General features: G+C 44.6%; 2 protein-coding genes across 2 annotated transcripts; both read right to left on the bottom strand.

Annotated features, from left to right (window-relative positions):
- Positions 1-1,471: 1,471 nt before the first annotated feature.
- On the bottom strand, positions 1,472-4,715 carry LOC131283125 (protein kintoun). The gene is made up of 3 exons (XM_058312700.1): positions 2,325-4,715; positions 2,127-2,247; positions 1,472-1,982 (listed from the first exon to the last, which is right to left on the bottom strand). The coding sequence occupies exons 1-3, from the start codon at positions 4,625-4,627 to the stop codon at positions 1,638-1,640; spliced, it is 2,769 nt and encodes a 922-aa protein (XP_058168683.1). The 5' UTR covers positions 4,628-4,715; the 3' UTR covers positions 1,472-1,637.
- Positions 4,716-9,323: 4,608 nt separating this feature from the next.
- On the bottom strand, positions 9,324-23,060 carry LOC131281731 (GTP-binding protein Di-Ras2). The gene is made up of 5 exons (XM_058311077.1): positions 22,890-23,060; positions 22,526-22,803; positions 9,854-10,014; positions 9,470-9,626; positions 9,324-9,405 (listed from the first exon to the last, which is right to left on the bottom strand). Exons 1-5 carry the CDS (start codon positions 23,058-23,060, stop codon positions 9,324-9,326), a joined length of 849 nt encoding a protein of 282 aa, XP_058167060.1.
- Positions 23,061-27,329: the final 4,269 nt, after the last annotated feature.

The following is a 27,329-nucleotide window of genomic DNA, read 5'->3' as shown; positions in this document are numbered from 1 at the left end:
GCGTTCCATGTTGCCTTAGACCGGCGGCCTGATAGCGAAACGAAGGAAGTTTGCGAAAGATAAAGTTACCTACTTAGCCCGAGTCCGTAAAAACAATCTGATCCGCCTAAACTGAAAACACTTGCCCATACATATATGAAACATAAACCCACACAGATACACCTGCGTGCATGCGATTTTGTCAAAACTTTTTCACACGACCCGCCGACCCGGGTAGGAGGTTTTCCCGAAGTTTTGTTTATCTTGCAAAAGTTGCATGGTTTCCGTTTCATCAGCATCAACAATTGGCCAAGAAGATGGTAACACAACGGCACGGGCAAACACATTTCATGTTAGTAACTTGGGCGCGTACTTTGGAAACATTAAAATGTTCGGCTTGTTAACCGTCGGTGGGTTTGAAGAAGTGGTTTTGAAATTGGGGAAAATCTTATGGTTTAAGTTTCATAAAATAAAACAAATCGAATTTCGATTAATCTGGCTGCTTGCAAAACGATGCTCGTTGTGTTGGGTTTGAGTGGGATATGAATGATCGGGACCTTTCTACCTACACCAATCATCACTTGCTGGTAACAAAATCATCAACTATTCATTTGTTGTACAATCCTTAGAAAACAATCCTATAAAACTGAATATAAGAAAAATCAAATAGTCAATTTTAAAAATATTTCCGCACATCATCCATACAACTGTCTTCCAAACCAATGCAGCCATTTGGTTGTTTGTTGTTATTTCCTTTATGGTCGGAGTAATCGTGAAAATTGTGCATATAAACCTAAGAAAAAGACTATCGTTTCTTACCATCCAACTTCATAATAAACCAGCATAATCTGAAACGGCTTGTATTATGTTGTCATTGTATTATGTTGTCATCAGGTATTTCAAGTTCCTTAATGTGTTAAAACAAATTTCTGTATGTGCCAAAGAATTGGGTTTACTTCTACGCCGCGAAACGTAGACGTCATGATGCAAGTAAAATTCAAGATGACTATTATTTTATGGCTCAATGTTGCATCAGTATTCGACGAATATGAATCCCTTAACAAATCATTTTTCCTAGAATACATCCATCGGAGTATAGAAACAGATGCAGGTGTTGATAGGTTGTTCCTGTTCCTGATCATCTCTAAAAGGCTTGAGGAGACCAATGGGAGAACTATCTAAGTCATCTAAATGCAATCTACCGAATTTGGTCTGAGCTGTTTGAAGAACCACAGTATTTCAATGTTACAAGAATTCAATGTAGAGATTTACTTAATCATTAATTGATATAACGAACCCTAATAGACCTAATTTGCCTTCATTTTAAAAGAATATCTCAAATTATTTCATCAAAACCCAACATTCTAATTGAATCTGAAATGCAATATAAAAAGGAGTTATTTACCATTATCTCAACACCGGTTTAAAACTGTGATGGGCGTCTTTCGCAAACTGCTGGCTTCTGGAGAAAAATATTGAATGAATGTTTCGTTAAAGAATGATGCGAATTTATTCAAAATAACACTATCCGTACTACTCGTGTACACTACTCTACTGCAGGGATGGCGCATGGTGCCGTTAAAACTAACCGTAGGATAACGCGCGATATTTTATAATATGCTGCAGATTCTCGTTCAAATCAAAACGCACAGCTACTTTCACATTTCGATATCGAAAATCATATCACTCTTAAACTCGATGTTCTTCGAATCAGATGGTCGTCGCTGGCCGCCGCCAGACTTCAGCCCATTGCCGGACTTGGGGCCCTTGTTGTTGTTGGTGTTGTTGTTGCTGTTGTTGCTGCTGTTGTTTTTGCTATTTTTGTTGTTGTTGTTGTTTTTCCTGCTCTTGCTGGCAGCCTGATGCATCACCGCGGCTTCCTTATCGCCCGACTCGGAGTCGAACGATACGCCGCTATCGTTTTCCATGGCATCTTTCTCGTCATGCTGATCGCTGCTCAAGCAATTATCATCCTCATCGTCATCGTCATCATCACGGTGATGCTGTTAATAAAAATACAATATGATGCGCAAACGGACGCGATTAGCAAATAGAAAACACCATCTGTCGCAAACGCACTGCACAAACAATCAACAGCACAACAGCGTGTATGCCGCTATGGTGCTTCCGCCACTGCTCAGACTTACCAGCTCTTTCTCGTCATTATCAGTGCTTTCCCCTTCGCTCATACGACGGGCCGCCGCACGACGTTTCAGCTCTTTCTTCTTCTGTGACTTTTTCTTCATGGCAAGAATGCTCGTGTTGGATCTGCAAATAGGGAAGGTACAAGAGTTAGCTTTGGCTCGTTGAGGTCCACGTGCCTCATCCGCGAGTGTTTTTCTCACCTGAACATCTGCTTGCGAATAGCATCGTTGAAGCGAACCGTCTTCCGACACTCCTCGCCCATCGACCCGGGCAGACTCATCTCGACCGACGTCCCCAGATCGTCCACCGACGAACATTCGCTGATGCTTCGATCGTACGAGCTGCGCTTCAGGATGCCCTTATACTTGCGCACAAGCGATGGCATCGATTCCGACGACTCCACGCACTCGGACACACTGCGGAACTTGCGCGTTTTCGCATCCGGCGCATCGATCGCTTTCGATGCCGGTGACATACCCGCCGATGCGTTCTTCCCCACCGACGGCTCGCCGGGATTGCCGGTTGTGGCCGGTTCGTTCTCCACGATCACCTTCAGTTGGTCGCAGAAGGACTCCGACAGCGATCGCTCCTTGTTCTTCTTACGACCATTCTTTTTCGCCGTCAACATCGCCCGGGCCTGCGCCTCCGTCTCCGGTTCCTTGTCGTCACACTCGTCCACCGAGGTGCCGGAAGGTGGTTCAGCGCGGCTCACCTTTCCCCCAGCATCTTCCAGCGGCTCCTCCTGCTGATCGATATCCTTTTTCGTGATTTCGATACTCAAAAGCCCACCGGAACGCGCCTTCGCCCCCTTTTCCTGCCGGACCACCGCTATACACAGGCTGTCGTCTTCTATTTCCTTCCCGAATTTGTTTATCTTATCCGTGATGTCCTCCATGATGGAGTACTCGACCGTGTCGTGCTCGTTCGGCCCGGCATGGTACGATGCGACCGACGCCGTGTTTAGCGTCACCTGGATGATCAGATTGTTGTCCCACTCTTCGTGCTGCACCTCCGTGACCTGCGCGTTCGGGAAGCGCACAAAGAACACGTAGTAGCACGGGAAGAACCCATTGCCAACGTTCGAGAACCGGCAGTGCACCGAGTCGGTGCGGCTATCGAGCTCGATCGTGCCCGGATCGACGTTGCGCACGTTGAGCGTGAACGCGAAAAGGTTTTCCATTTTGTTGACTGAAAATTTGGGGAAAATCGTTTTCCTCGGTGCCTCCACCACCGATGGTTGCGTGATGCCGTTTGCCGGTGATTTACTTCCATTGGCCACGGTTGGGGCGCCACCCGACGTTTCTTCTATCTCCTCGATCAACTTTCCGGATGTCGGTTGGTTTACTTGGGTGCTGCCGACATTGGCAATTTCGGGAGCATTGGCGCGGTTTATATCCTGCAGCGTAATGGGGCGCTTTCGCAGCACCGGCAACGTCACGGTGAGCGTCCTTGCGTCCACGTTGAACTGCGCCGTGCCTTCGTTTTCCCGCACCTCATAGGGCAGCTTCAGCTCGAGCTTGTACTTGGCCGGCTTTTCGCTCACCAAATACAGCGTTGCCTTGGTGACGTCCAGCGTACACTCGGCAGCGGACTTGAGCAGTGGTAGTGTGATGGTTATTTTCAACTCCCGTGGAATTGTTACATCGATTTTAGCGTCCAGCTCGTGCGTCATCTCCTCGTACTCGACGTCCCGGCGTTGGACGATTTTGTACTCCGGGGTCGTGTAGCCCCTGGCCGAAGAACGTTGGATGTTTTCCTTGTTTTGCGCCTCCGTGACCGTCCCCCGCTTGGGTCCATCGTTCGGTTTCGATTTTTTCGTTTCCGACCCGTTGATGTTATTGTTGGTCGGCGCCGCCGGCGTCGGCATGGGTGGGAGCAGTTTGTCGAACAACTCATCCTTCGGCAGACTGTCAAAGTTTGGCTTCTTGTTCCGCATCACCGTGCAGCTCGGGGTGCCCTTGTACTGAAGCTTCGGAAAGCGCAAGTTAGCCCGATCCAGCTTCACCTTGAACGCCCCCTCGACGGCGTCCAGCGACGTATCGTTCAGCAGCTTACGGAAATGGTCATTTCTGGCCGCCAGGCCCAGCGAATCCGGATGGAACATCACGTCGTACACAATGCATTCGATGCGCTTGTTGTCGTAGTCCCGGCGCGGTTGGCTCTGTGCGTACGGGATGTTCCACTGGACGGCCTTCGATTCGTGCTCGTACTTGCCGGGCACGATCGATGGTTTCTGCACCAGCTCGCACTGGCACACGTTGATGAATCCTTTCCGCTTTCCGTCCACGACCGTCTTGATTACATAACCGGGCTTCGGGTTCAGGAACTTCACGTCGTACCCCCGTTCCGCCTCGAGGATGGCCAGCTCCTCCTCGTACTGCTGGCGATTGTCGCGCAGATCCTTGCAGTAGTCGGCAAACAGGTCGCGAAACTCCTCATTCTCAAGACACCGTGTGATGTTTCGGAATTCGTCTCGCGAAAGATTAAAATCTTTCGTCGACATCTTGGATGTGGGGGCTGTGTGTGCGCTATTTATCTCACAATCCCGATTTGCACACTTTGCACACACAGAGACGTGCAGGCCAATTGGCTGATTGCGACAGCGAAAACGGCGAAAAACAAAAAGTCAATTACTACGCAGTACCCCTAGTAGGGGGGCACGGCACGACGAAAAGCAAAATGCCGGCTCGCGCACGTACGCACTCTGCACCGCTGGCTTCAACGCGTGAAATGCATGTGCACCCGGCGAAAGTTCTCGATTGTTCCGTACCTTTTCGACCAATGCTTACTTTGTTTATTCTACCGATAAAATAGTCCACTGTTTCGTTGCCAAGAAGATCCCCGGGCAGCAGCAGTGAATTGCGACGAATCAGAACGAACCACGTTTATAGAACACTGGGCTGGGCGAGCAATAACAATCGATAAAACTCTATTTTAGCAGTTAATCGTAACACAAACGTCGGATAGAAAATGTTCAACAACAACACTGCTTTTATACAGTACAAAACTAACAAACTGGTGCTCTAAAATAAACTTTCGAGCGCACTAGATTTCAGCATTAAAATTGACTGATTTTTCACACCTTTTCGTACTAAATAGATTTTGTCAAACACAAACAACCTTCTGCTCGAACCGGTACCGGTACAACCGGTTCGATTTTTTCAAGATAGATAGAGAATAATGAGGTAGATTCTAATTGGTTGTTTTGACAGGCCTTCTATTCGCTGAATTACAGCGAACTTTATTTTAATTTTTTGTATTGACGGTTGGTAAATTTTGGTGCCCTAAATCGTACCCAATATGATCGACTCACAAATGTTGTTAAAAGTATGTAAAAGTAACATGAATTTATGAATTTTTTACTTGTAGATGATACAAAAGGCACCTGGTAGGGTCAAATTTATAACGGATAACTTCAATGAAAACACTGCCGGTATTGTATAAGGAAAGGATAATCGAAACATTTTATTAGTAAGAAACATTCCACCGCACCATCACATTACAAATGCATCTGTTGGCTGCGAGTTCCCGCCTGGTGCCGCCACCTTATTTATTTATAAACACTTTTTTAATTTCTGCTTAGTTTTTGATTTCTCATAAGTAACGGTTTGCTCTGCCTGTGTTTTTAGCATCGCCTTCCAATGGGTTTCCATTTTACTCAACGTACACACACGGGTTCTGTGCAGCATCAGCGTTCACGCTTAAGTGGGTAGTTAATCTTAAAATTTCACCCAATCGAACCCAATCGTTACCCAATACTTTTATGAGCACTGACTTGGAGGTCTGTGACTTTAATCGAGTCTTCAATCTATTCTAACCGACAACAAAGTCATTTCGAGTCTGGTTCCTGGCCTTGATGGTTCGGTCCACTTGAATGAGCTGCTTCGCTCCCTTTGCTTATACTCTACCTAAACATCCTTGATTAATTGCTATGTTAGTTTATTATCGGCTAACGTTGAGTTAGTTGCTAGTGACAGCTATGCTAGAGAATGGACAGCCAAGATCGTTCAGCAAACATAAAATAACCAGACGGACACCAATTCCATTCGAAACAACAAACATCCAAACAACCATCATTCGTCGTACAGTTGACTTGTGCAAGCTCTGGGCTTTGCAGGACATTAAGCTGGATCTTGGGGCAGAATGGTCGGGTGGGAGCCTACAACGTTGTGCATTTACTTGGGGGGGCGAGGAATAGGAAGAACGTGCGCGAGACTTTCCCAACCGACCGGAAAATGCAGTAAACGCTTAGTAAGGGGCGTCTGATGTGCGACGTAGAAAACTGATAATCACATTCATTGCAGGTTGCAAGTTACTACTGTTAGTTTTCCTCAACTATTTCCACCTACAAAAAGGGTCTCTTCGGACCTCGAAAAAACATCCTACACTGTAAAACACTGTTCCAACGTACGAACAATAACTGATGTAACGATGACGATATGTTATGCCCATGATGTTTAGCATCGTGCTGCTCCAGTGCTTTGTCAGGATAACGCTGCACTAACCTCAGCTCGCTCGCGTTCGCTACCAGAAATAATAATTCAATCAAAAGGGAAATCTTGGATCGAAACCGCTTCAAAAAGTGTGTACAAGCTAAATTTCATGGAAATAAAATCGTTCGCTCGATATCATCTAATGCGTCCCTGCAACCGAGGCTGCCTTACGCCATCGTGTTTTTTTTTTCGTTAAATGGATAGATATTTCCAAGCTTCCTTGTGGTTTTTCTCCTTGGTTTTGTTCCCCCGTTTTTTTGTGGTTCATCGATACGACGAGACATTGCACCAGCACCAACCAGGTTTGTGCCAGCCAAAAAGTAAAATGCCAACCCGAAGGAGAGTCAGACGAGATCGTGGCCCACTTGAGTGGGTATGTTTGTGTGTCTGTTTGTGTGATTACACTACATTACTAGATTAAGCATTTTACTTTTTCACTATAGCCTTTCATCATAAGATATCCTGTGTTGCTAAACCCGGCAGACCGAGGGCAACGTCTCTGCCCCCGCCCTTCGGTTCGGCGAATGGACAAATCATTTTACAATTATTTGTGTCAACCGCTTTCCTAAACACTGCCTCTCCATCGCCTTCAATGCAGTTTCCCTTAAGGGGGGTTTTTCTTATGCTCTCACTCGCGTCTCTCGTGGTTGGTTTCAAAATAGTGCCTGTGATGTCGGCCGTACGTTACTTATACCCTTGCTTGTTTCTTCTGCTTAGTTTTAGTTACTCTATTAAGAATCAAACATTATCGTTACGAAGTTGCTTATGCTATGCTAAACACAAACCAATGCTTAGGCGTCTAACGTGGAGTGTCGGAAATCGGTGAATGGAAAACGTTCAAATTAAAAGGAGAAATCATTACACTCTTTGCATTCTAATGGTGATATAACACGAGAACCATAAGGAAAGAATCACCATAGCCTACGAATGCGATAAACTCAACTAGCTTTGAATTTCAACAGTGAATTGAGCACGTGGCGACATCGACATATGTACTTAGATGGTAGACACAGCGTTGGACTGATGGTTTGTAAATGGTTAAGCTCAGCTCGTTTTGGACTAGTATCATGTTCACGTATCTATGAGGACCTTTCTATTAATGTCGAAAAATGTTCCTCCTTAAACTAGCGCCTTTTCCTGGGTTTTCGTTTTAGAGTTTTAACGATTTGAGTAGAACTTTTACATTTAACCACCCAAATAAGCAACAGAAGCGAAGAGGAAATTATTAATTAAAAGAAATCTTTTTTTTGCAGAGCAGCATTTGAGCTTTTACTATATTGATCCCCCAAAAATAGCCTTATGGGATAGTAGCTAGTAATGGGAAATGTTTTGCCATTTGTCATAGAGATCATTTAGTAAATGTGTAAGTATATTTGATGTGTGTTGTGCACGTAAAAAACCCATTTTCACGTCACTTTCCGTAACGAGTGCATACATAGATTGCACGAGAAGAAGTCGTTTCTGCTTCCGGTAAGGTAGATTGGTATAAATGGAACGGCTTTTGCTTCCGGTGTGGAGGTTTGTTACGATTTTTCAAATCGGGTTCAGTTTGATCACTAGAAGTATATCGAAGATTTAATAATTGTTTTGAGCAGCTCTTTAGTTACAGCAAAATGATCGGTATGTGAAGATCATTTGAAAATGGATTTCATTTGAAGTGTGCCCGCGCAGTGTAGAATAGGAACGGTTTATCTAGGATTTATTTTCAAACATTGGATCCCAATTCTACGGAAAAATTATTGCTTTATACAAGATTCTAACCGATCTTCCAGCTACGTGAAAAACGATTTCAAGATCAGTAACATAGCTTTACTTTGATTGTATGCTATTCTATAGATCTAGCTTTATCAATCAGGACGTTTCGTTCAGTTTCCTCAACAGCTCCGGGAAAACGCTCCGGTCCATTCCCATTCTATCGCTTACACATCGCGGTTCGCTCCAATTGTGATAACAACTATTTTCACCGCTGCACTTATGTAGATTACTTTTTATCTCATTTTGTGCTTTGTTTCGTCCACATCGGATGTGTCTCGGAGAACTTCTATGTCAACCTGAACTGGATCAAGGTGCAGTTAACAAAAAAGTGTTAATTTAACCATGCTACCTCCATTCTAAGCCCGCGCCGTCATTGCCTCATCTATGGTCAACAAATGGTCAACAAACAACAACGTCTACAAACAATCGCTTCCTACCCGCTCCCAAAAGGTGTGTCTCAAAATTTCGATTCGCGCTTTGCAATGCGCACCAAATTCAAATGATGCTCGCTTCCGTCCACTTTCGTTCCACTACTAACTGGCTTCGATCCGAGTATTGGATCACACATACCGGTACTTCCGTGGTTCAATTAATATAATTTCATCCGCCCTACCGTTCCGGTGCTCGTACCGGATCACAATCTTTCACTACGACTTCCTTCCGCCTATCGTTACCCGGTCTATTTTCCTCGTCGTTCCGTTTGAATTCAATGTAATGTTTATTATATTGGGCTGCATGCACCGTAGAGTGCACTTGCATCAATCGGATGCAAACCAGCCTAGAGCGGGTCCGATTAATTTCTTCTTTTGTTTTCGCCAAAAGTTAACAGCCAAAATTGTGTGGGTCCTAATGGTTTGGTTTCGATTATTATTTCCATCCTACGGTGACGACGTTTTTATGAAGGATTTCCTTTGCGGCTCTGTTGCCATTGTCGGCGTTCCGGCCCCAAAGTTATTGAATATTGCAGTCCTCCGCACCGGATGCGTTCTGGATCTGTTGCTTCGTTTTCCTCGACGATCTTCGGATGAGTGATCTGCAAACGGAAGGTGAACGAATAAGAAGCTTTTCCGCTGTACACTTTACGCATTTCTACTTACCTTGATCGTGGCTTAGACTTGGCATCACCAGTACTTCCTGCACCGCTCGAACTTCCCCCACCGCTGCTGGTACCCTCCGACGTGGATGCGGCCAGGAACGACGCCTCTTTGGGTTTCTCACAACCTCCAATGGACGGACTTCCGATTCTCGATTTTGCTGCGCGTGGTAAGGGGTTGAAAAATAAAATGAACCACAAATTAGTAGGCCATTGTTATGCGGACTCGAGCGGCAACATAATGAACGTGTGCTTAATGAGCGATTGGGTGAGCGGGCGCGCGATGTTACATAATTTTATGCTCCGTCGTTCCCCGGCGCTGGATAATTTGTTTCGTTAATTTTGTTTTTTTTTTTTTCACGTCGATGATCCAGCAAATTTCCCTTACCTTTGCTGCTGGCACTGACGTAGGCGGACGAGCGGCGCTTGAGGCCGGTGCCCGCCTCGGCACTTCCGTTCGCCGGCAGGATGCGGGACAGTGACACAAACGTTCGAAAAATTTCCATGATATTGTAATCGTCCTTGGCCGAACATTCCAGCACCTTTACCCTTTTGAGTGTAAGGGTGAGAAACATAGAGAAACGAAGAATAAAATAAAACCATGAGCAAAGAGAGTGAAGATAAAAGTATCGAACCGGCGCGTCGAGGAAATAGGAGAAATTGTGGTCGTATGCATCGGTAGGAGAAAAAACTTGTTTTATTTTACCCCATGTGAATTGAATAACACTTTAAAATTTGCTGCAAATTGTGTTAAAAACGGTGTACATGTTCTTTACTTTTTCTTTTTTATATTTCAGACATGTCAAATAATTAAACTTTTACATGTTGCGATGTGCGACTGCATTACTTCAGATAAAATTAAACAGCATTTAAAAGCAAACAAGAAGGAGTAGCTTAACGTTAAAACAAAACAACGCCCTTAAAAAAACACAAAGTAATTCCTATGATAAATAATGAAAAACACGATTTCACAACTAGAAAACTGAAAAATACAAATACTGCAAGTGAAAATGTGAGTTTATAATGTTATTCAAACGATTCACAATTTGATAGAAAATACATAATTTTTCCTTAGCTGGTGCATAATTGAACATGTTCCCCTAACGTCCAAAACATTCAGGTTCGGACAAAAAAGCGAACAGGACTGTCTCTATTAAGGCCGGAGCCGGATCCGTTGACAAGCGGGAGTAAAAAATCCTCCGATCGATCGATCAGCGAGACGCCGGAGTGTTTCTAAGCTTTTAATTCCCGTATTTAAACCTCGATAGTTTTGTGTTTCTCTAGCTCCTCTAGCCGGTAGCCATTTCACTCCGACGCTGCCGAACGTTTCCCGTTTCACTGCGGGTTGGACGAAAATTGGCCATTCATTTGATCACAAAATAGCCGTTGCATCGAGCAACTTCGAAGCGAAGGCTGTCGGGGAAGCTAAACAGGGGGTAATTTAGTGGAAAACCATTGAGACCGGCTAATCGTGCCACGGGACGTTCCCGCTAGGTGTTCCCCCGGGGAAGGCGGGACGTGGGTCGTAAAGTTCCCATTGGCAGCCTGGCGTCCTGGGACGGTCGGCGAGCCAGGTGAACCGGAAGAGCGAACAAGCCCATGGAAATCTTGACCGGGCTCGGGCGGGCAATAAAGGGTGCCGGAGACGATCGATTTTTACGATCCTGCCTCATCACAAATTGCCGTCCGCATTCCAGAGACCCTTTCCGGTGGGACTCGAAGCGGGACACTCGAAAAAAAACAATACCTTTTTCAAGCAAAAGCCCTTTTCGTAATTTTGCCTCGAACATATGCCCAAGTGGTCTCCAGGCCTTCCACGCGGATCGAGTGTCCCGATGGCCGAGTGGCGTGATGAAATTAATTTCAAATTTATCCCGTACCCGCCTGCCCGAACAACCCCCCCTCCCCCTTCGGTCCTAAAAGGGTAGGTGACGGAAACGATGCTGCAGCGGGTGGCTCGAACGCTCGGTCGGCTAATAAAAATGGAAGTCGGACTCGTAAAGACAGCGTAATGGGTCCGGCCTCAACGGAGCAGGGGGTGGAGGACGGCGGGGTTCATCGAATGTCCGCAGTTTCCCGGGACGCCGGAGCCACTGGCTTGCCATTTTGCAGCCGCATTTTTACGATTGCACCGAACATCCCGAACGGAACGAACTGCTTGATTAGTTCTGGCGCAACGCTCAATGATGCTTTGGAACGTGAGAAAAGTAGGTGTGTGTGTGTCTGTGGAGGGTGGTTTTAATCAATGTAAGCTTTTCGTTTCATTTCGAGTGGCATGATGATTTTTTAATGGTTAGTGCTCTTGCGTATTCACCTGCGCTGAAGAGCGTTTCGTTTTAAGCGAACAACAACGCAACAAGGATCAGTTCAACATGTGTGCTCTCGTTAAAAAGTTTTATCGCTCAAGCTGTTGGAAAAAAAACAAGTTGACTACACGCTTACGTAAAACGAGTTGTTATGCAAAACGACCTGTCTTTTGTTTACGTTTAAAAGGCAGTGAAAATAATATTATCTTGCACTTATCCCTAACTATTAAATTGTTACTCACGCTGAATTTGAAATGTTTAGTTGAACATTTGAGTTCGCGATAAAAAATTTTCCGTTGTTATGGTAATTTTGGCAGGTGTTTAAACGATAAGTAAAGGTTGCTAACGTGGAAAAGGGACTTATGAGACACATCGCCATAATGACATTTTTGAACGGAAATGCATGCATTTTCTCTTAACATTCATTCAGTCCCCTGCTTTTTCCTTACGGTTCGATTTCATTTGTCTAGACAAGCAGGATATACGTTCTAGGATCTCACCGCTTTACACAATCCGTCCCACGTTGCCGTGGAAAAACTTTGCAGACTAAAGCTCTCAATCTGCACCATCGGAAAACTTCCACCGTCACGTGACAGAATGAAGGCGGTGTTTTGGAAAAAGTTTCTTCACTTTCTGTTCTTCTGTTTTCTATTGTAATGTTCTAAAAATAAAACACTCTCTCACACACACACAAGTGGTATGAAAATAGATCAAAGCAAAAGGATGACTCTGTCGGTTGCCCAGCACGGCGAACACGCGGAAGCCATGGGACCGTTTCTCTCCGATGGTCTTTTCTTCTATCCCCATCGACGGACTCATTTTGCTTCAATAATGTTTCGAATCGAGCTCATAAAAATACGGTCCCCGGGAGCCCGAATGAACACACAGCTCATCGCAAAGGGTGTCAACGGTTGTCCCCACCGACGGCAGCACCGAGGAAGGAAAATCCTTTCGCTCCGCAGCGGGCATGCAAAGTAAGGCAATTTCTACCGCACACCCCTTCCCTTCTCGCCCACACATTCAATTAGTTGGGCTCCGTTTGGCATCAAGCGAGGCGCTGCTTGTGCCGACCCTGCGGCAACCTCAATCACCCAATCAAACAGTTGACCTTTTCCTGCTGGCCTTTATTAAAGGTGTTCGCTTCCCTTTTCCACCGGGCGGGAAAGGAAAGTGGGGCAAAGTGTTGGTTGGGGACATGGCGTACAAAAGTCTGGGGCTTCCCACAGTTACAACCCTTTTCAGCAGCCTTCTCCGAGCAGGAACTGAAGCCCTTTCCGTGGTACCTTACGTGTCCCAAAGGGACGATGAAGCAAAACTGTGCTCCAATGGGGGAACATGAAGAAATTTAGCCATTTTAATTCTACACCCTTCAACAGGCAGAACAGGCAACCTCGGAAGGCAACCGGCTCCGATTGATTTTCGCTTTGCATCCTGGACCAGCGAGAACCAAGTTCCCTTCTACGTCAAGAGTTCAGAAGTTCTGAAGGCGACGCACCGAGCTGAACGGTGGAAAACCACTGTGATCTTTAAAATGCTGATTAAAACAATCAATTTAAACTGCGGCTTGTATGGCGTGTGCCTGCTCCAACACGATAATAATAACCGTGCAGAGGATGTTTCTTTCCCATCCTTTTCTGGCTTAAGACCGCTTGGCCCCCCCATCGGGAAAGGCTCTCGAAATTTACATTATTTTGCCAACCATCATTCCCTTTGGGGCTGGCTTTAATATTCATAGGGGTTATTGAAGATGGAGAAAAATTGTAATTAATTCATTGTTCGGGAGCTTGAAAAAGGCTTGAAAAAAACGCCACGTTACAAATAACCGTTCTTTTCGTTTTTCGTTTTGGAGCTGAAGAGCGTAGGCACAACAAACGTTCCACGGCGAAGACTCGAAGGCATGCAGAATAACATATTGCGTTTTTACATGCACGTCTTTTTCGTACGAGCCCTCGACTGACGGGTTACCCCCCTCGAGCGGCCTGTTCCGTGTTCGATGTCGGTGGCCTACACTTCACTTCTACTTTACAACCCACTTGTTCCGATTTTTTCCCCAGAATTCGAGGTCCTCGAACTCCTGAAGGCCCAGCGATGCAACGTATCCGGACGGATCCGGCCTTTGCCAGATTTCACTTTTTCGCACCGACTCGTGGTTCGGTGTTATGAGTTTATTCTTCCGGAGTGTGCTCTCCACAAGCAAGGGGCCGTGCTTGACGCTGAAGTCAAAGGGTAGTCAAACAGGGTGGCAAATAAATAAAACCACTGAATTTAATCTCAACCCGTCGCCGCCGTAGCTCAGGAGTTGTAGTTTTTATTCCTTGTGGTGGCTTTCCTCCTCGTGCTTTTAGCTTCGGCTTGGATGTAAAACTACTGCGTACGTGATGATAAACGGGTGCAGCTCTTTTTGTTTTTGAGACAATGGGTAATGCCAGGGGTTGACAGGTCTTTTCTGGAAGGCAAGCTCGAGTGTTCGATGGAGATTTAGATGCAAAGGGATAAAAATAATCAATAAGTTCAAGAAATTGGTGCCGGTGCAAATTCTAAAGATTGGTGCGTGATACACAATTTGATAATAAAGTTTGTTTGAAAAATTATGTCTGTACGAACAGTCATAATTTGTAACATCGATTTATAGCTTTCTTGCATGTTTCTTGTAAACAAAGTTATTTATAACCAAATTTTGAAATTCTGATTTTTAAATTCTGATCAAACATAAAAAATAAATTAAATTACGAGGTCTAGAAACGAAAAAAGGATAGCAAACAAGACAGAAGATTAGGAAATCACAGCAAGAGAGTATTTCTTGCTTGGTTCCTACGTATATTCATAATAACTTTCCTAGTTGCAGAATGTTTAAATTAAAGTTCTTTAATAAATAAATTTAAATATTACAATTTAGTCATATATTTTTTTTTCTTGTATCTCCAAAACCGAACAATTCGCTAACCGTATGCTAACCCTCACGGCAACATATTTTGTGAACCACTGTTTTTGTGTTTCTGTGTGCTGGACAACAACATCAATTAGGCGCACTACCAAAACCACGACGGACGGTGGTCTAGCTTATTGGGTTCTGGTTTTTACCGTGCAGCCAAAAACTACCAAACCGCCCAGACAACTAAAAACAAAACAAAACCATACGCACGGGCGCCCAGCTCCAGACAGCAAATTGTGGAAAATGCCTGGAAAACTAAATCATGTCCCGCCTGGAACAATAAAATCTGCTGACCAACTAAATGAACAAACGCACCGTTACCATGCCATCCGATGCTTGGCCGAGCGCTTCGTTCGGGTGACCGAGGTTTTCAATTTTCCAAACAACCTCGTCGGTGTCTCCGTTAAAACACAACCGGTTACATCCCCACGGCAGCCCACGTGTTCGTCTTGTCTGTGTGTGGGTGTTTGTGTGCAATTAAAATTCGATTAGTTCCACTGAGTTTTCTTTAGTTTTATTTTTGCTTACGTTGGCCATGTCGTGCAAGGGATGCATCAAATCAACGGTGCCCAGGCGCCTCGTCACCGGATTTCCCGGCACAGATCATGCCGATGCACGCTCGTGTGATGCGAAAAGAATGCATCCCGTGCTGGAGGGAAAAAAATGCAGGAAAATAGAGAGCGAAAACAGCGAACTCTATAACGGATGCGATTAGACCACGACATCGCTTTCCCTGTCACGAGACACCCACAATGGCGAAAGTTGCTCGCGTGCATCACTTTCCGGGGAAAACAATTGCAGCTCTTTGGAACTGAACGATTATCTCCTTATCTTCGTATGTGCCCTTGCCCTATTACTTGTCCTGAGGAAAGAAACATGTATCTGGAAATCGTTACTTTTGCCGGTGGCGAATTTGAGCTTAAAAAATATACGACCCCCCCCCCCCCCCCCGTAGCTCTGGGCATTAGTTTTCGCCACACTCCAGTAACGATCGGCAGCCGGTTAGCGATCACGCCATCGGGCAATCATAACCGTTATTTGTAGTTATCAGTCGGAAGTTATCTCCGAAAGCACGGTCGGCTGGAAGGTGGAAAAAGCAAATGGCATCCAGCGTCGCAAACGTCGTACTTATTGGAAACAGCAACGGAGGACACATTTACGGAGCACGTTCCACATTTTCCAAGCAATTGCCTGTTTTTGCGAGGTGACAACATTTTCACAGCCACCTTTGTTTTATCCTCGAACTTGCGAAGGGAATCGTTTCGACAGAACGGTGTGAAATGAAATTTGCTTGTGCAATGAAATGTTAAAGCGACTGTTACCATTTGTAATTCGGTGAAATGAAATTGAATATTGTTGAACTAATTGAACCATTTAACATGCCATGGAATGTATTAAAACTAATATTAATCCAATAAAGGATAGTTTTATTGTTATGTAAAAACATTACACTTATATTTCACCATCTATGGAGCTTAAGCCAAAATAATTCCAAAAACTAAATTTGTCTAAAAGTGACTTTTTTAATTAATCCATTGAAAAAATAAGCTACATAATCATCTTATTTTCAAGTCAGTTGTTATGTGACAAAATCATCAACAATTGTGTGGTTAATTGTCATTGTAATACATGTCTCTTTCTTTTTCGTAAAGCTTATGCTTTTATTTTTGCTATTTAACTCCTATGTTTTCGAAAAAGGGAGAGCAGGACTACGTTAAAAAGTGAGTAGTCTCCTTCCATCCCGTTTTGATTTCAGCACCCTGTTTACTCCTGTGCAATTCACACCGTTATGAAGGCAGTCTGGTTTTATTGTGATACAAAACATTTGCGAAAACAAAAATCCACTCCCATTAACATGCCTTGTTCGTACGAAATCGTACATACCAACTTCCTATAACATAACTTTTCAAGCACTCATTTATGCAACTGTAATGAGTTCCGCTTATTGCCTGTCGAAGCGGTCGCTTTCGAAACAACTTGTTTGGTCGTACGTTCATGTGAATACTGATTGTATGGAAACTGGAACATTAATCCGTACGGCCGGGAAAAAGAAGAAATGATACCTGAACCCTACTCATACTTTTCTCTTTTTCACAACAATTTAGCATAATGATATGGAGAGCCAATTACATGTTTTACTCAGTGAAAAACTATTTATTATTCGGAAGCTATGCATCTTGTTTGAAAAATCCTATCTGTTGGGAACGCTGGCTACGAACGAGCCCATCCATCTTTCTTCATTAACTAATCTGACCTTTTACCCTGAATAAAATATAAATCGTATGAAGCGATTCCTTCGAGCTATGGATGTGCTTGTGCTGTTATCTGAGCCCGTATGCCCGTCATTTATTGAAGATAATTATCACGAATGTAAATTAATTCGCTGACAACATGTCTAGCGATAAATCATCGCATAATCTTCGCCAAATTTGAACTTCTTGAGAAAAATGTGGCGTGTGCCAGTGGGCGACGTTGTCACTTCCTGATATGTGTCAAAACAACATTAAATTTTCTCTATGATTGATGTTTAAATTCAACGACCAATCGGGCATCTGCACCAATCCCGTCAGGAATCTCTTGCCAGGAAAAGATATAAAGCCCTAAAGTTTCTCAAAACCGGCAAACATTGGGTCACGCTTTCCGTCCCTCAAACACAGTCGAACTAAAGCTAGACTTCATTATTTTGCTGCATATTTTTGGGAAAAACGGGGGGGGGACCGGCGCTCACAGTCGACTTGGCACCGAATCGGATATTTCGTTTCAACCCTACTTAGAAGACCGTGGGTTGCAATCGCTGTAAGCCACAGGCCGGATGTAAGGCGCTTATCGTGAAACGAGAAAAGATGTGTGATATGGACCCTGCAAATATTGACGTGCGCTGTGCGTGGGAGCGGTGTATCTGCGATCGGGTGGAAAAATATTGAGCGACCTTTTCGTACCATCTTTTTCCAGTGTATTCTCCGGTAATAAGGATGTTTAGGAAGCCAGCAGTGCAGTGCTGGGAACTGTCAAACCATTCCACCAAAACCGGCGCGATGATTTTTGATCCCTTTGATTTATTATGTTTGCGCTAAAAAAAGTTCCTTCTCATGCATTTGAAATAATATACCAAAAGGGAAAATGAAAAATAAATCCACTACGAAGAACAGTACCGGTAGTAGACATGTTCGGAAGCTAGGAAGCCTCATCGACAACAGAGAGTGAAACAATTTGAAAAAGTATGACAAATACACCTCCGGGTAAACAGAGAAACGACACCGGGAACCAACAAACGGCCACCAAAATACCTCCTTTAAGGTTAGCCCACAAGACTAGATTGAATTAAGATTTATCCCCCACAATTGGCTTTAGTCACGTTACCGGGCTGTCGCTTTTCACGTGTCGCCTCCAACCTTCCGGCCTGCCTGGAAAATTGCTCCCAAACCGCCACACACGGCCTGCCGGCACGCCCCATGGAAAACACTTTCCGTCGCGAAGCGAACTGACGACAGCCCGGCCAGGGTTTTGGGTTCCGTTCCACAAAGCCGTGGAAGTCGTTCGCGTGAAGTGCGCGATTTTGGATGAGGATTTATTTATTTATCAATCACTCGCACCACACCTTCCGTTCCAGCCTTCTCCCGTCGTCTCCTTGGGATTGCAGCTGGTGAGAAAGCCCGTCGTTTCCCGGCTTTACACTCGATGCCGACCATACAGCGACCGTGGAAGACTTGAACACGAGCTCGGGAGAAATGTGGGAAAAATCACGGAATACCGTCCCATCCAGCCCAACCGTCACTTTCCAAACTCAGCCCTTATCTAGTGTGTATAGGTGTGTGTGTGTGTGAGTTTGTTTCTGCCAAAACTAACCCTGTGGCGACACCGGCACTTTCCCGAATGTCGTGCCTGCCTCGGTCGTCGAAGGTACATTAGCCCGTCTGGATGCCTATCATTATCAAGCAGTCTACGTCGAGCGTGGCGGCACTATCGTAATAAATGGCCCATGCTAAAGGGGCGTGTAGTTCTGCAACATTTGTCATGCCACTGTATCGGATTTCGAGAAATTCGGCGAAAGACACGCCGGTGCGGGACGCGCTCCAACCAACCGGTAGTTTTGTCTGCGGGCGACAGGACGATGATCGATGGCGGGCAAGTAGGTGGCTCGTTGAAATATGAACATGGCAAATCAGTCGCCATCGTCGTAAGTTAGTCAAACGCCAATTTGGCAACGTCACCGATGATGGTACAATTAGATAAGCGGTTCAGCGTTGGGTGCTATCGCCAAGAGGGAGCTTTGTAGAAATATAAACACTATAAATCAATCAGTGATAATACATTTTTAATCGGATTAAATTAACATACAAAGAGGATCACTATCTTAGTACAATCTAAATAAATATTTGATCCCTCACATTCCCTAAAGTAATCGAAGTTTTATTATTGCCTATATCGGTTTAAAATCTAAAACTCAAAATAAAAGACTTTCTTAAATAATTATATAATTTGCATTGATTGGTCGTTTGTACCAAGAATCCGAAAGGCCTATAACCTTGTCTCTGACATGTGTATGTGGGACTCTCAGCACTTCTACAGGATTTGGTGTAGAGTCAGATCGTCGCATTCTATTAGATTACGTACGGCAGAGTGCCAGGACAGAAGTTACAGCCATCCCTAACACTGGGGACAGATACTGGTTCGAGCCACTCCTAACATGGAGCACAGGCACTTCAACCCTTTAACAGAATCCTGCATACTAAAAAGCGATTTTCAAAAATCGAAAAATAATGAAATCAATGGGCCAAATTTACATGTCTATCAATATTTCGGTGCGCCTGTTTTGTGTTGTGCATGGAAATTCCATTAACTTGGTTTGGTTTGATAAAATTGTACGCTGCTTTTGTTTCCCAAAGCTATGCTTTTGGAAGGATTTAAATTGAGAGCTCGATAAGTCAACAACTGATTGCAATAGTGAGTCTTTAAAAAGAACACAATGTAACCCGGGTTCCGCATTTCATCAAGAGCTTTATTTGGATTGGTTAGATTTTCAAGTACCTTCGCTACAGTTCTGGCATTGAAGTACCAGGCGCCTCCATCGTTTTGTAACATTGATGAAGTAATTACTTTTATGTTTGTGCTATGAGTGGGAACTATGTACCGGATTATTATTAAAAAAATTAATATTTTCGTAAATGAATAAAAATCGCTATGGGAAATGTTTAAGGAACATCTTTCTTGTTTTGATATACAGTTTATCAAGTATCGTGATACATATTATTTCAAACTGTTATTAATTGAGTGCCAGTAGTGATTTATAAATAAAATTATTCTATTTCAAATGCACATAGTGATTAGTGTATCCTTGCGCTATAATTTAACCAACTCAATGAAGCATGAATGTTATTATCGCTAAAAGTTGTTCATGACTTCAGTACAAGCAAGTCGATTGTTCAACAAACGACGAATAATTAATAGTTCGTTTCTACCAAACGAGCAAATCTTTGTATTGAATAGGTTGTTATTTTCCAAGCCATTACATTCAAAAACTCATCAGCACATACAATTGATTCCCCCATCAATGAAACGAAGCTTCGTTCGAAAACTAATTATTTAGCTGAACAAGGAGGAAAATGGGATGCTGCGCTTCTTCGATGGAGTAATTTGGAACATTTTCATTTCGTTCTTATCGTGCTTTGTAAGCAGGTGTGTTAATGATTTTGAAAGCGCACCACAAAACCGATTAATGCACGTGGGGACGAACATGTGTTGGCTATGCAGCCCGTGCATCTTGGCGTGCGTAACACGTACCAGCTTTTGTGTTCTCCATGTGGAAAGGGATTGAAATGTTCTAACTTATCGTAGTTCGAACAGGCACCGCTAAACACCGATGCACGTGGCGGTAGCGAACTCCACACCGATTTCCTAGCACTCTATGCCTATGGGGGTGCTTTTTCGAGCTGAATAATTGCTGTCAATCGGTGGCCGCAACAAACGTTGGTTTATTCAAGCACTGCCATTCGTTCGGATTATTCATAGCCAGTGGCATTATGCACTACAACGAGCCTAGTTCCCCGAACACCCAGCGAGTCGGTCGTTAGTCGACGCGGTGGCAGATAATTCCGTACGGGAAACTGGATGAAATTTCCATGGTCAGCACGTTTGGACGCCAAAATATTTAATCGGATCGCCGCGTGCCACCATCGAGTCCGGCGTCCGAATAAACCTGTCACTCGCCGGACGAATATTGCTTTTGCGCTGACAATGTAACGTGTCAGTGGTGTTGTTTTTCGTACTACTAATAAACGACCTGGCGAAGGCTCAACCCACCGTGCAGCTTCTGCTGTCAACACCACAGGATATAGCAGAAAAATTAATTTTAAATTGATATTTCACCCTTTCGATCGTAGGATTCAAAAAGGAAAAATTAATGCCTCCTACCTTCCGGAGGAAAACACAAAAGCAACCCTCGTTCGTACGCCACAGCAGCACAGCAGTGCGCAAACATTCCACGGTTACAATTGTTTGGCTCGATGCAATTAACATTAATTACTAGCGAACCTCTTGGATTCCCTCTTGCCCGAGAATCTTCTTCGCTTGGCCCCTGAAGCGGACCCCTGCTTTCCACTGGCCACGGGGCTTGACACCTACGGTTGGCGAACGAACCACGATCCCGGATCAACACCAAGCATCGCACAGCCGTACAGGAGAGCCCCGGCAAGGACGCTACGGGGCAATATGGAAATGAATTGTTTCGCTAATTGTTCGGCGGAAATCGTTTGCAGTGCACTTTCGTGCCACTTTTTGGAGGTTATGAAAATTTACCTTCAAACAGCGCGCACTGGAAATATGCCGGCAAGTTCGTAGAAAATCCATGCAACTGCAGTACGCTTACGGCATGGATTATCATATACGGTTGATTTGAAACCAAGCATAACAAGGACAACAGGTTTGCAATATTGCTAGTGAGCACGGTTGGTTTTAACGATTAAAAATTCAGAAACGATCCAAACAAAACTAGCGTAATGGATAAAATTGTTAAATGCATCAAAGATACGAAATGAAAAGAAAACAATGTGACAGCATGGAACATGATTGATTTGATTAAAAAAAAAATTAAAAATTCATCTCACCTCAAAAACAAAAGAGCGAAATAAACAACACAGTATGGACAGTAAACAGTATAAAATAATAAAAATAAAATAAAACGAAGTAAATGTTAAATGAAACCAATTTATGGAAAATACAGAACACAATTTTACACAAGAGAGGTAAGCAAATCATACAACCTGTATCTCAGAGTTAGTATTAAAAAACAGTTGTCTAACGCAAACCGCTCGTATCAAATGTTGAAGAACCGAAAAGTTTTATAAATATGAAATTAATTACAAAATGCATTCAACTCGAGCATGCAAAGGCTGCATGTAATTCGTTCATCAGAACGACAAAGTTGCCGGTTGTACTGAAGTGAGTCATCAAGTGGAAAACTAATTAGTATTTATGCTTGACTGATAGTTGTGGCGAGATTAATCCTCTCCTGGGAGTTTTCCAGTCAAGCTATCGTTACTAAAACGCCGGTGACACAACGATGTGACAACAATGTTGTAAAACATCGATTTGCAAAACACCAGCGAAGCACTAGCAGCGCATCCCGCGAGTGGCATATGTGCATCATCATCTACGTGGATGATCGGGGACAATTGACTTTGTGAACACAGTCAACTCCATCCAATTGCCAACAACGCAGAACGCCCCGGCAACGGCAAGTGCGTCGCGAAGCGCGTTAAACTGACATCTACGATACGGAAGACATACGCGTCTCAGCTTGTTCGTTGACTTGTGTGTCACTTACTTCAACTTTGGCAGCTCGCAGAAGACCCACTCCGAGACGTCCTCGATGCGCACCTCCCGGTGGGACGCGGTCAGGTCGTACTTGTTGCCGACGATCACCATGGGAATGTCCTGGAAGTCGGCGCGCTGCTCGCGAATCTCCTCGAAGCACTGCTTGATGCAGCCCAGGCTCGCCTCGGACGTGGTCGCGTACACCAGCAGGAAGGCGTGGGCCGTCGCAATCGAGAGGCGCCGCATCGCCGGAAACTGCATCTCGCCGGACGTGTCCAGGATGTCGACCTGTCGACCGAGCGGGAAGGGAAGTCGTTTCAATCGCATGCAACCGGACGCTAGATATTCCCGCGAGACGATCCACCCACCCTTACCTTGAGTGTCACCGAACCAAGGTCGTACTCCCGGTTGTACAGGTCCTCCACCGTGGGCCGGTACTTGTCCGAGTACGTTTTGAACAGGAACCGCTTGATGATGCAGCTCTTGCCGACGCCCGCCCCGCCCAGGATCACTAGCCTTATCCGTTCGAAGTCTGACATTTTCATTTAACCCTCGTCTGCTGCCGAGCCCGAGCACCAGGTGTTCGTCGTTGCTGGCGGCGCGGCGTCGCCCGAAAAGTTCCTGATTGAAAGCTCCAACTACGCGCTGACAGCCGAGAGACGTGGACTAGTTCTTTCGATCACGTCTCCACGTTCCCTTTCTCTGGCGTGTTTATTTCTGTGTTTTTCGTGGATGTAATGTCACTATTTTCTTTACACCTTGCTCTTCCTTCCGAAGCTGCCGAGTTCTCCTACGCGACGCGGCGGCAGCAGGGCAACAACTTAGCAGCTTTTCGCCTTTGATTTCCTTTGCATCGTTCAATATCGTTCACCAGGGGGCGGCTACCTGTTGGGGTGGGAAAAAAAACTGGAGTAGAAAGAGAGAGAGAAAAACGGCAGACATGAAAACCATATTCGACATGAAATTGGCGAAATTGGATTGCTTCTTCCAATGGCAAACTACAAATTGGCAATCTTTCCAGACGAACCGCAGAAACCGTAGTAGTTTCCCCGGGCTTTCGCTTCCCCTTTTTATGCGTGTTTGCATTCCTTTTCCCCAACCAGCAACCGTCTACTGTGATCGCAATTCGAAATGCATACGAGTTTATTAGCTTATTCGTGCATCCACTGTGATGTGAGTGTTTCCACTGCCGTTGCTGGTGAGGCGCACGTTTTACGCCATAAAAGCTTGTATCCATCCGAGAAACATAATTTACCCATGACGGCTTCAGAAGACATTTTCATTTCCTGTAGTGCTCCGAAACGGGCATATTTTTTCCGGAAGAAATGAAACAACCTGGACTTTGACTACGACTTGCATAATCAAAATTACCATTAGCTAACCGTACCTTGTCAAGAAAGGTGTTTTTATGCCTCCAAAAATGTCACATGTAGCATGCACCTACCAATCCCTTTATGTGGTAAATAATGTATGAAATGGAAAGAAAATCTGACACACAATTTTGAAGTTTAATAAACAGGTGTAAATTCTGTCTAAATTCTGTCACCCTGATAGAAGAATTGTTTCTCTGCCATTTTTCTACTGAAATTTTGCATTTTTTGTATACTTCCTCACAAAGTTTTCAGCTATATCGTTGAGCAAGAAATTTTTTTCCTGTTCGCCTAGTGTTTCGATAGTTTCCTCTCACATCATATCATTGCACTCTTGCATTTTATTCCTTACTTTACGATAAATTGGATGATAAATTGGCGTCATCGAAGAAATGTTACTCAAATGTTACTTGTAATTTCAATATTTTTAATTCGCTTAATACATTATCGAACTTCTTCTTTACTTTGGACAATGGTTCAGTTAGTTTGTAAAAAATGTTATATCACTCCAGGGCTCATGAACATCATCAGGAAAGTTTCACGTATTCCATCGAATAGAGTATGTGCTGCGTAATTATTTATTCCATTTGTTCCTAGCACTCGAAAAATCAAACTATATTCAGAATTAAATTACAGAATCACACAAAATTCACCATCCCACGAAGGTGGGCATTCCCATCGGTAATGCATCTCAGCCCAACCTCATTAACGGTGCGCCCGGTGGGCAAAATCCACGGCAATGCACTCATCATCAATCACGGGTGCTTTGATGTAACACCGGCTGCATTAGGCACCGACTGTGGGCCGTGGTTTGCTGCTCTATTAACGGGCCGATCGAAGCCTAAACCAGCCGTGCTTTCGTCATTTCCGCCCGATCTGACCGCCAAGTGGGATCGCTTTCGCATATTACGCGGGAATATGTTCGCACCGTGGGCATAAATTAATGACACGCAGAGACATTGGGCCCCGACGATTTGTAAAGCCTAGGTGCTATTAGCGAGGGATGTCCGCAAACGAGCGTCCTTGCAGAGATATACACACATACCTGAGTTTGCCGATCCGTGCCATCGTCCCATTTCCCAATCATGGTGATTTCAAAACAGCGAGTTTCCGAAGCGTTGGTAGGACGTGGAGCTTAAAAATACCCCACTGGTACACGGATGTAGCACGAGCTTGACCCAGAAAATTAACCTCCCCCTAACTTAGGGCACTCATTATTTGGCGCTTTTCGAAGTTCGAACATATTTCCGTATTGGGCCACTTTTCCCCCGCAGCGACCGCAGCGAGACACAAATTGTCTTGGACCAATGGAATTTGTCGAAGCACGGAACCGTCCTATCGCCGCCGAAACAGAAAAACAAGGTAAAGGAAGGTGACAGCCTGAAGCGAGGCTTGGGTGTGTGTGTGCGAGAAGAGCCTGATTCTCATTAGGCAAATATATATTAGGCCGGTTCCCGGGCCGGTGGCCGATGATTTTCCGCTTCAACGGAGCAGCCCCCAGGGGAGCATTATTCCGAAACCGGTGGTTTGGAGAGTCGGCAACCGCAGATTAGGCTCGTTAGATAAAGATCCAGCCAGTCCCCCAAAATGCGATCCTTGAGACGTAGGTCTCAGCAGGAAGCCGATGCGTGCCGAGGACGATATGGACCATAAATGACCCCATAACGGACCGGGCACGATGTGCGACGTTTCTTCGAACCGAAAGGTCGACGTCTCGTTTTGCGACTGGGCGGGGGGGAGGGTCAAGGGAGCTGGACGGAAACGGACGTAATTAATAGAAATCATGATCCGGTGACACACCATCTGGCACCACCGTCCCCGGAATCAGTAGAACAACTTCCCAGCCAATATCCCCCATCGTTGACGTCTCTTAGTTTCCAATGGTGGAAACAATGGCGGCGGTGGAAAAAATCATTACACAAAACCAATAGTAATCGACCCCCAGACTGGCGGAGGCAGAGGTAGAGCAGAAGCTAGACAAGATAAAAGAAAATAAACAAATCTAATCTCGTGGGAAATAAAACAGACACCCCATCTGGCAGCCGGTCGCGGACTCGGTTCGATTCTGATGAGCGTTGTCTAAACGACAGCATGCAATATGGGCCGTCGGTATGCAAACTCTAATGGTTCCCACTGTGATAATTGGATAAGAGGAGCGATATCGGTCCTGGGCAGGCGATTACATTGCAATCCTCTCGAAAACCTTGTCCGTTTCGGGACAAACTAGGCCAGCCGAGCGTGATGTAGAGAACTTTTCACCAACGCGCAACTGTTGCGTATGCGGATGTTCACGATTTGACTAGCTGAACGGATCGTAAAGCCGGACAGTGAAACGAGGCGATGTTTAAAACTACATTTTTTTGTACTTTCTAAAAGCCTAGCCTATGGCGGCTAGAATTCTTGCCGGTTGAGTGAATCTTTTCACATGAATTCGTGAACACTACGCTGATTCAAGATTTCTAAATATATTATCCAAGTGTAAACATTTATGAAAAATCTCAAATGAAACTCAATCATCAGATATCTTTTGACTAGCGTTAGTTAACAATAATATGAATCATTTTCAATACCCTCGTACGTGATGACAACTCTAGAACGAAGATCTAAATGATTCGATTTTTTTTTTGACCTATTCTGGTTTGTCATGCAACCAACATAGAATTGTCTAAAACTTAGCAAAGTACGCAACAAAAAAAACTATAATATTGGACAAGGACTTTTACTGTCATCTTTTCGCAGAAATTTTCTATTAAAATAGGCTCTGGCAAGGCGTCATCTTAAGTTGTTTTGTGAAAAAAATGTCTACCAAACAAGATGAGCCACGAGAATTCTCTTGACGTTGTAAAGCTCTCACGTCAGGCTTTTCAAATTCCAAGGAAAATTACCTGCATTCGCAAAAAAAATCTTCAAAATAGCTGACTCAACACAGCGGTAGTTAATTTAAGCGAAGCGAAGTGTTTATTTTATTTTCGTTTTGACCTATAAGAAACCGGTCCAGGAATCAAATTCCATCAGCGCCAATAGTGCCGAAGAATTTGAAACACATTTCGGAGACAGTCGGCTCGGGCTCGGAAACTCGTGCCGTTGTCAACGCGACACTCCTGCCAGATTGAAACACAATATGCCCTCCCAATTTCGCCAAATCTAGCTCGTTAGGAAAGACAGCCCCGCCACAAGCGCCAACTGTTGGGCGACACAACCCGGACGGAAACGGGCCGTCTGTCTTCCCACGAGAAGCGGCGGAACAGCAAAAAGGAACGTTTACACGCTGGAGGCGCTGGGCAAAAACACAGGTCAGGTCTTCTACAGCCTTTATTCTCGAAAGGTTTACGGTAGGCGGACGGACGGATGGTGAAACACGGTCTGGATCACAACAAACGTTTGCCAAATAAAACTGTTTGTATTTACTGCTACGACGACGACGTCAGCCCCAAGCCGATTTGC

The sequence above is a fragment of the Anopheles ziemanni genome, chromosome 2 (genome assembly GCF_943734765.1).
Source record: "Anopheles ziemanni chromosome 2, idAnoZiCoDA_A2_x.2, whole genome shotgun sequence".
NCBI lineage: Eukaryota > Metazoa > Arthropoda > Insecta > Diptera > Culicidae > Anopheles > Anopheles ziemanni.
This window is presented reverse-complemented; position numbering and strand designations above follow the sequence as displayed.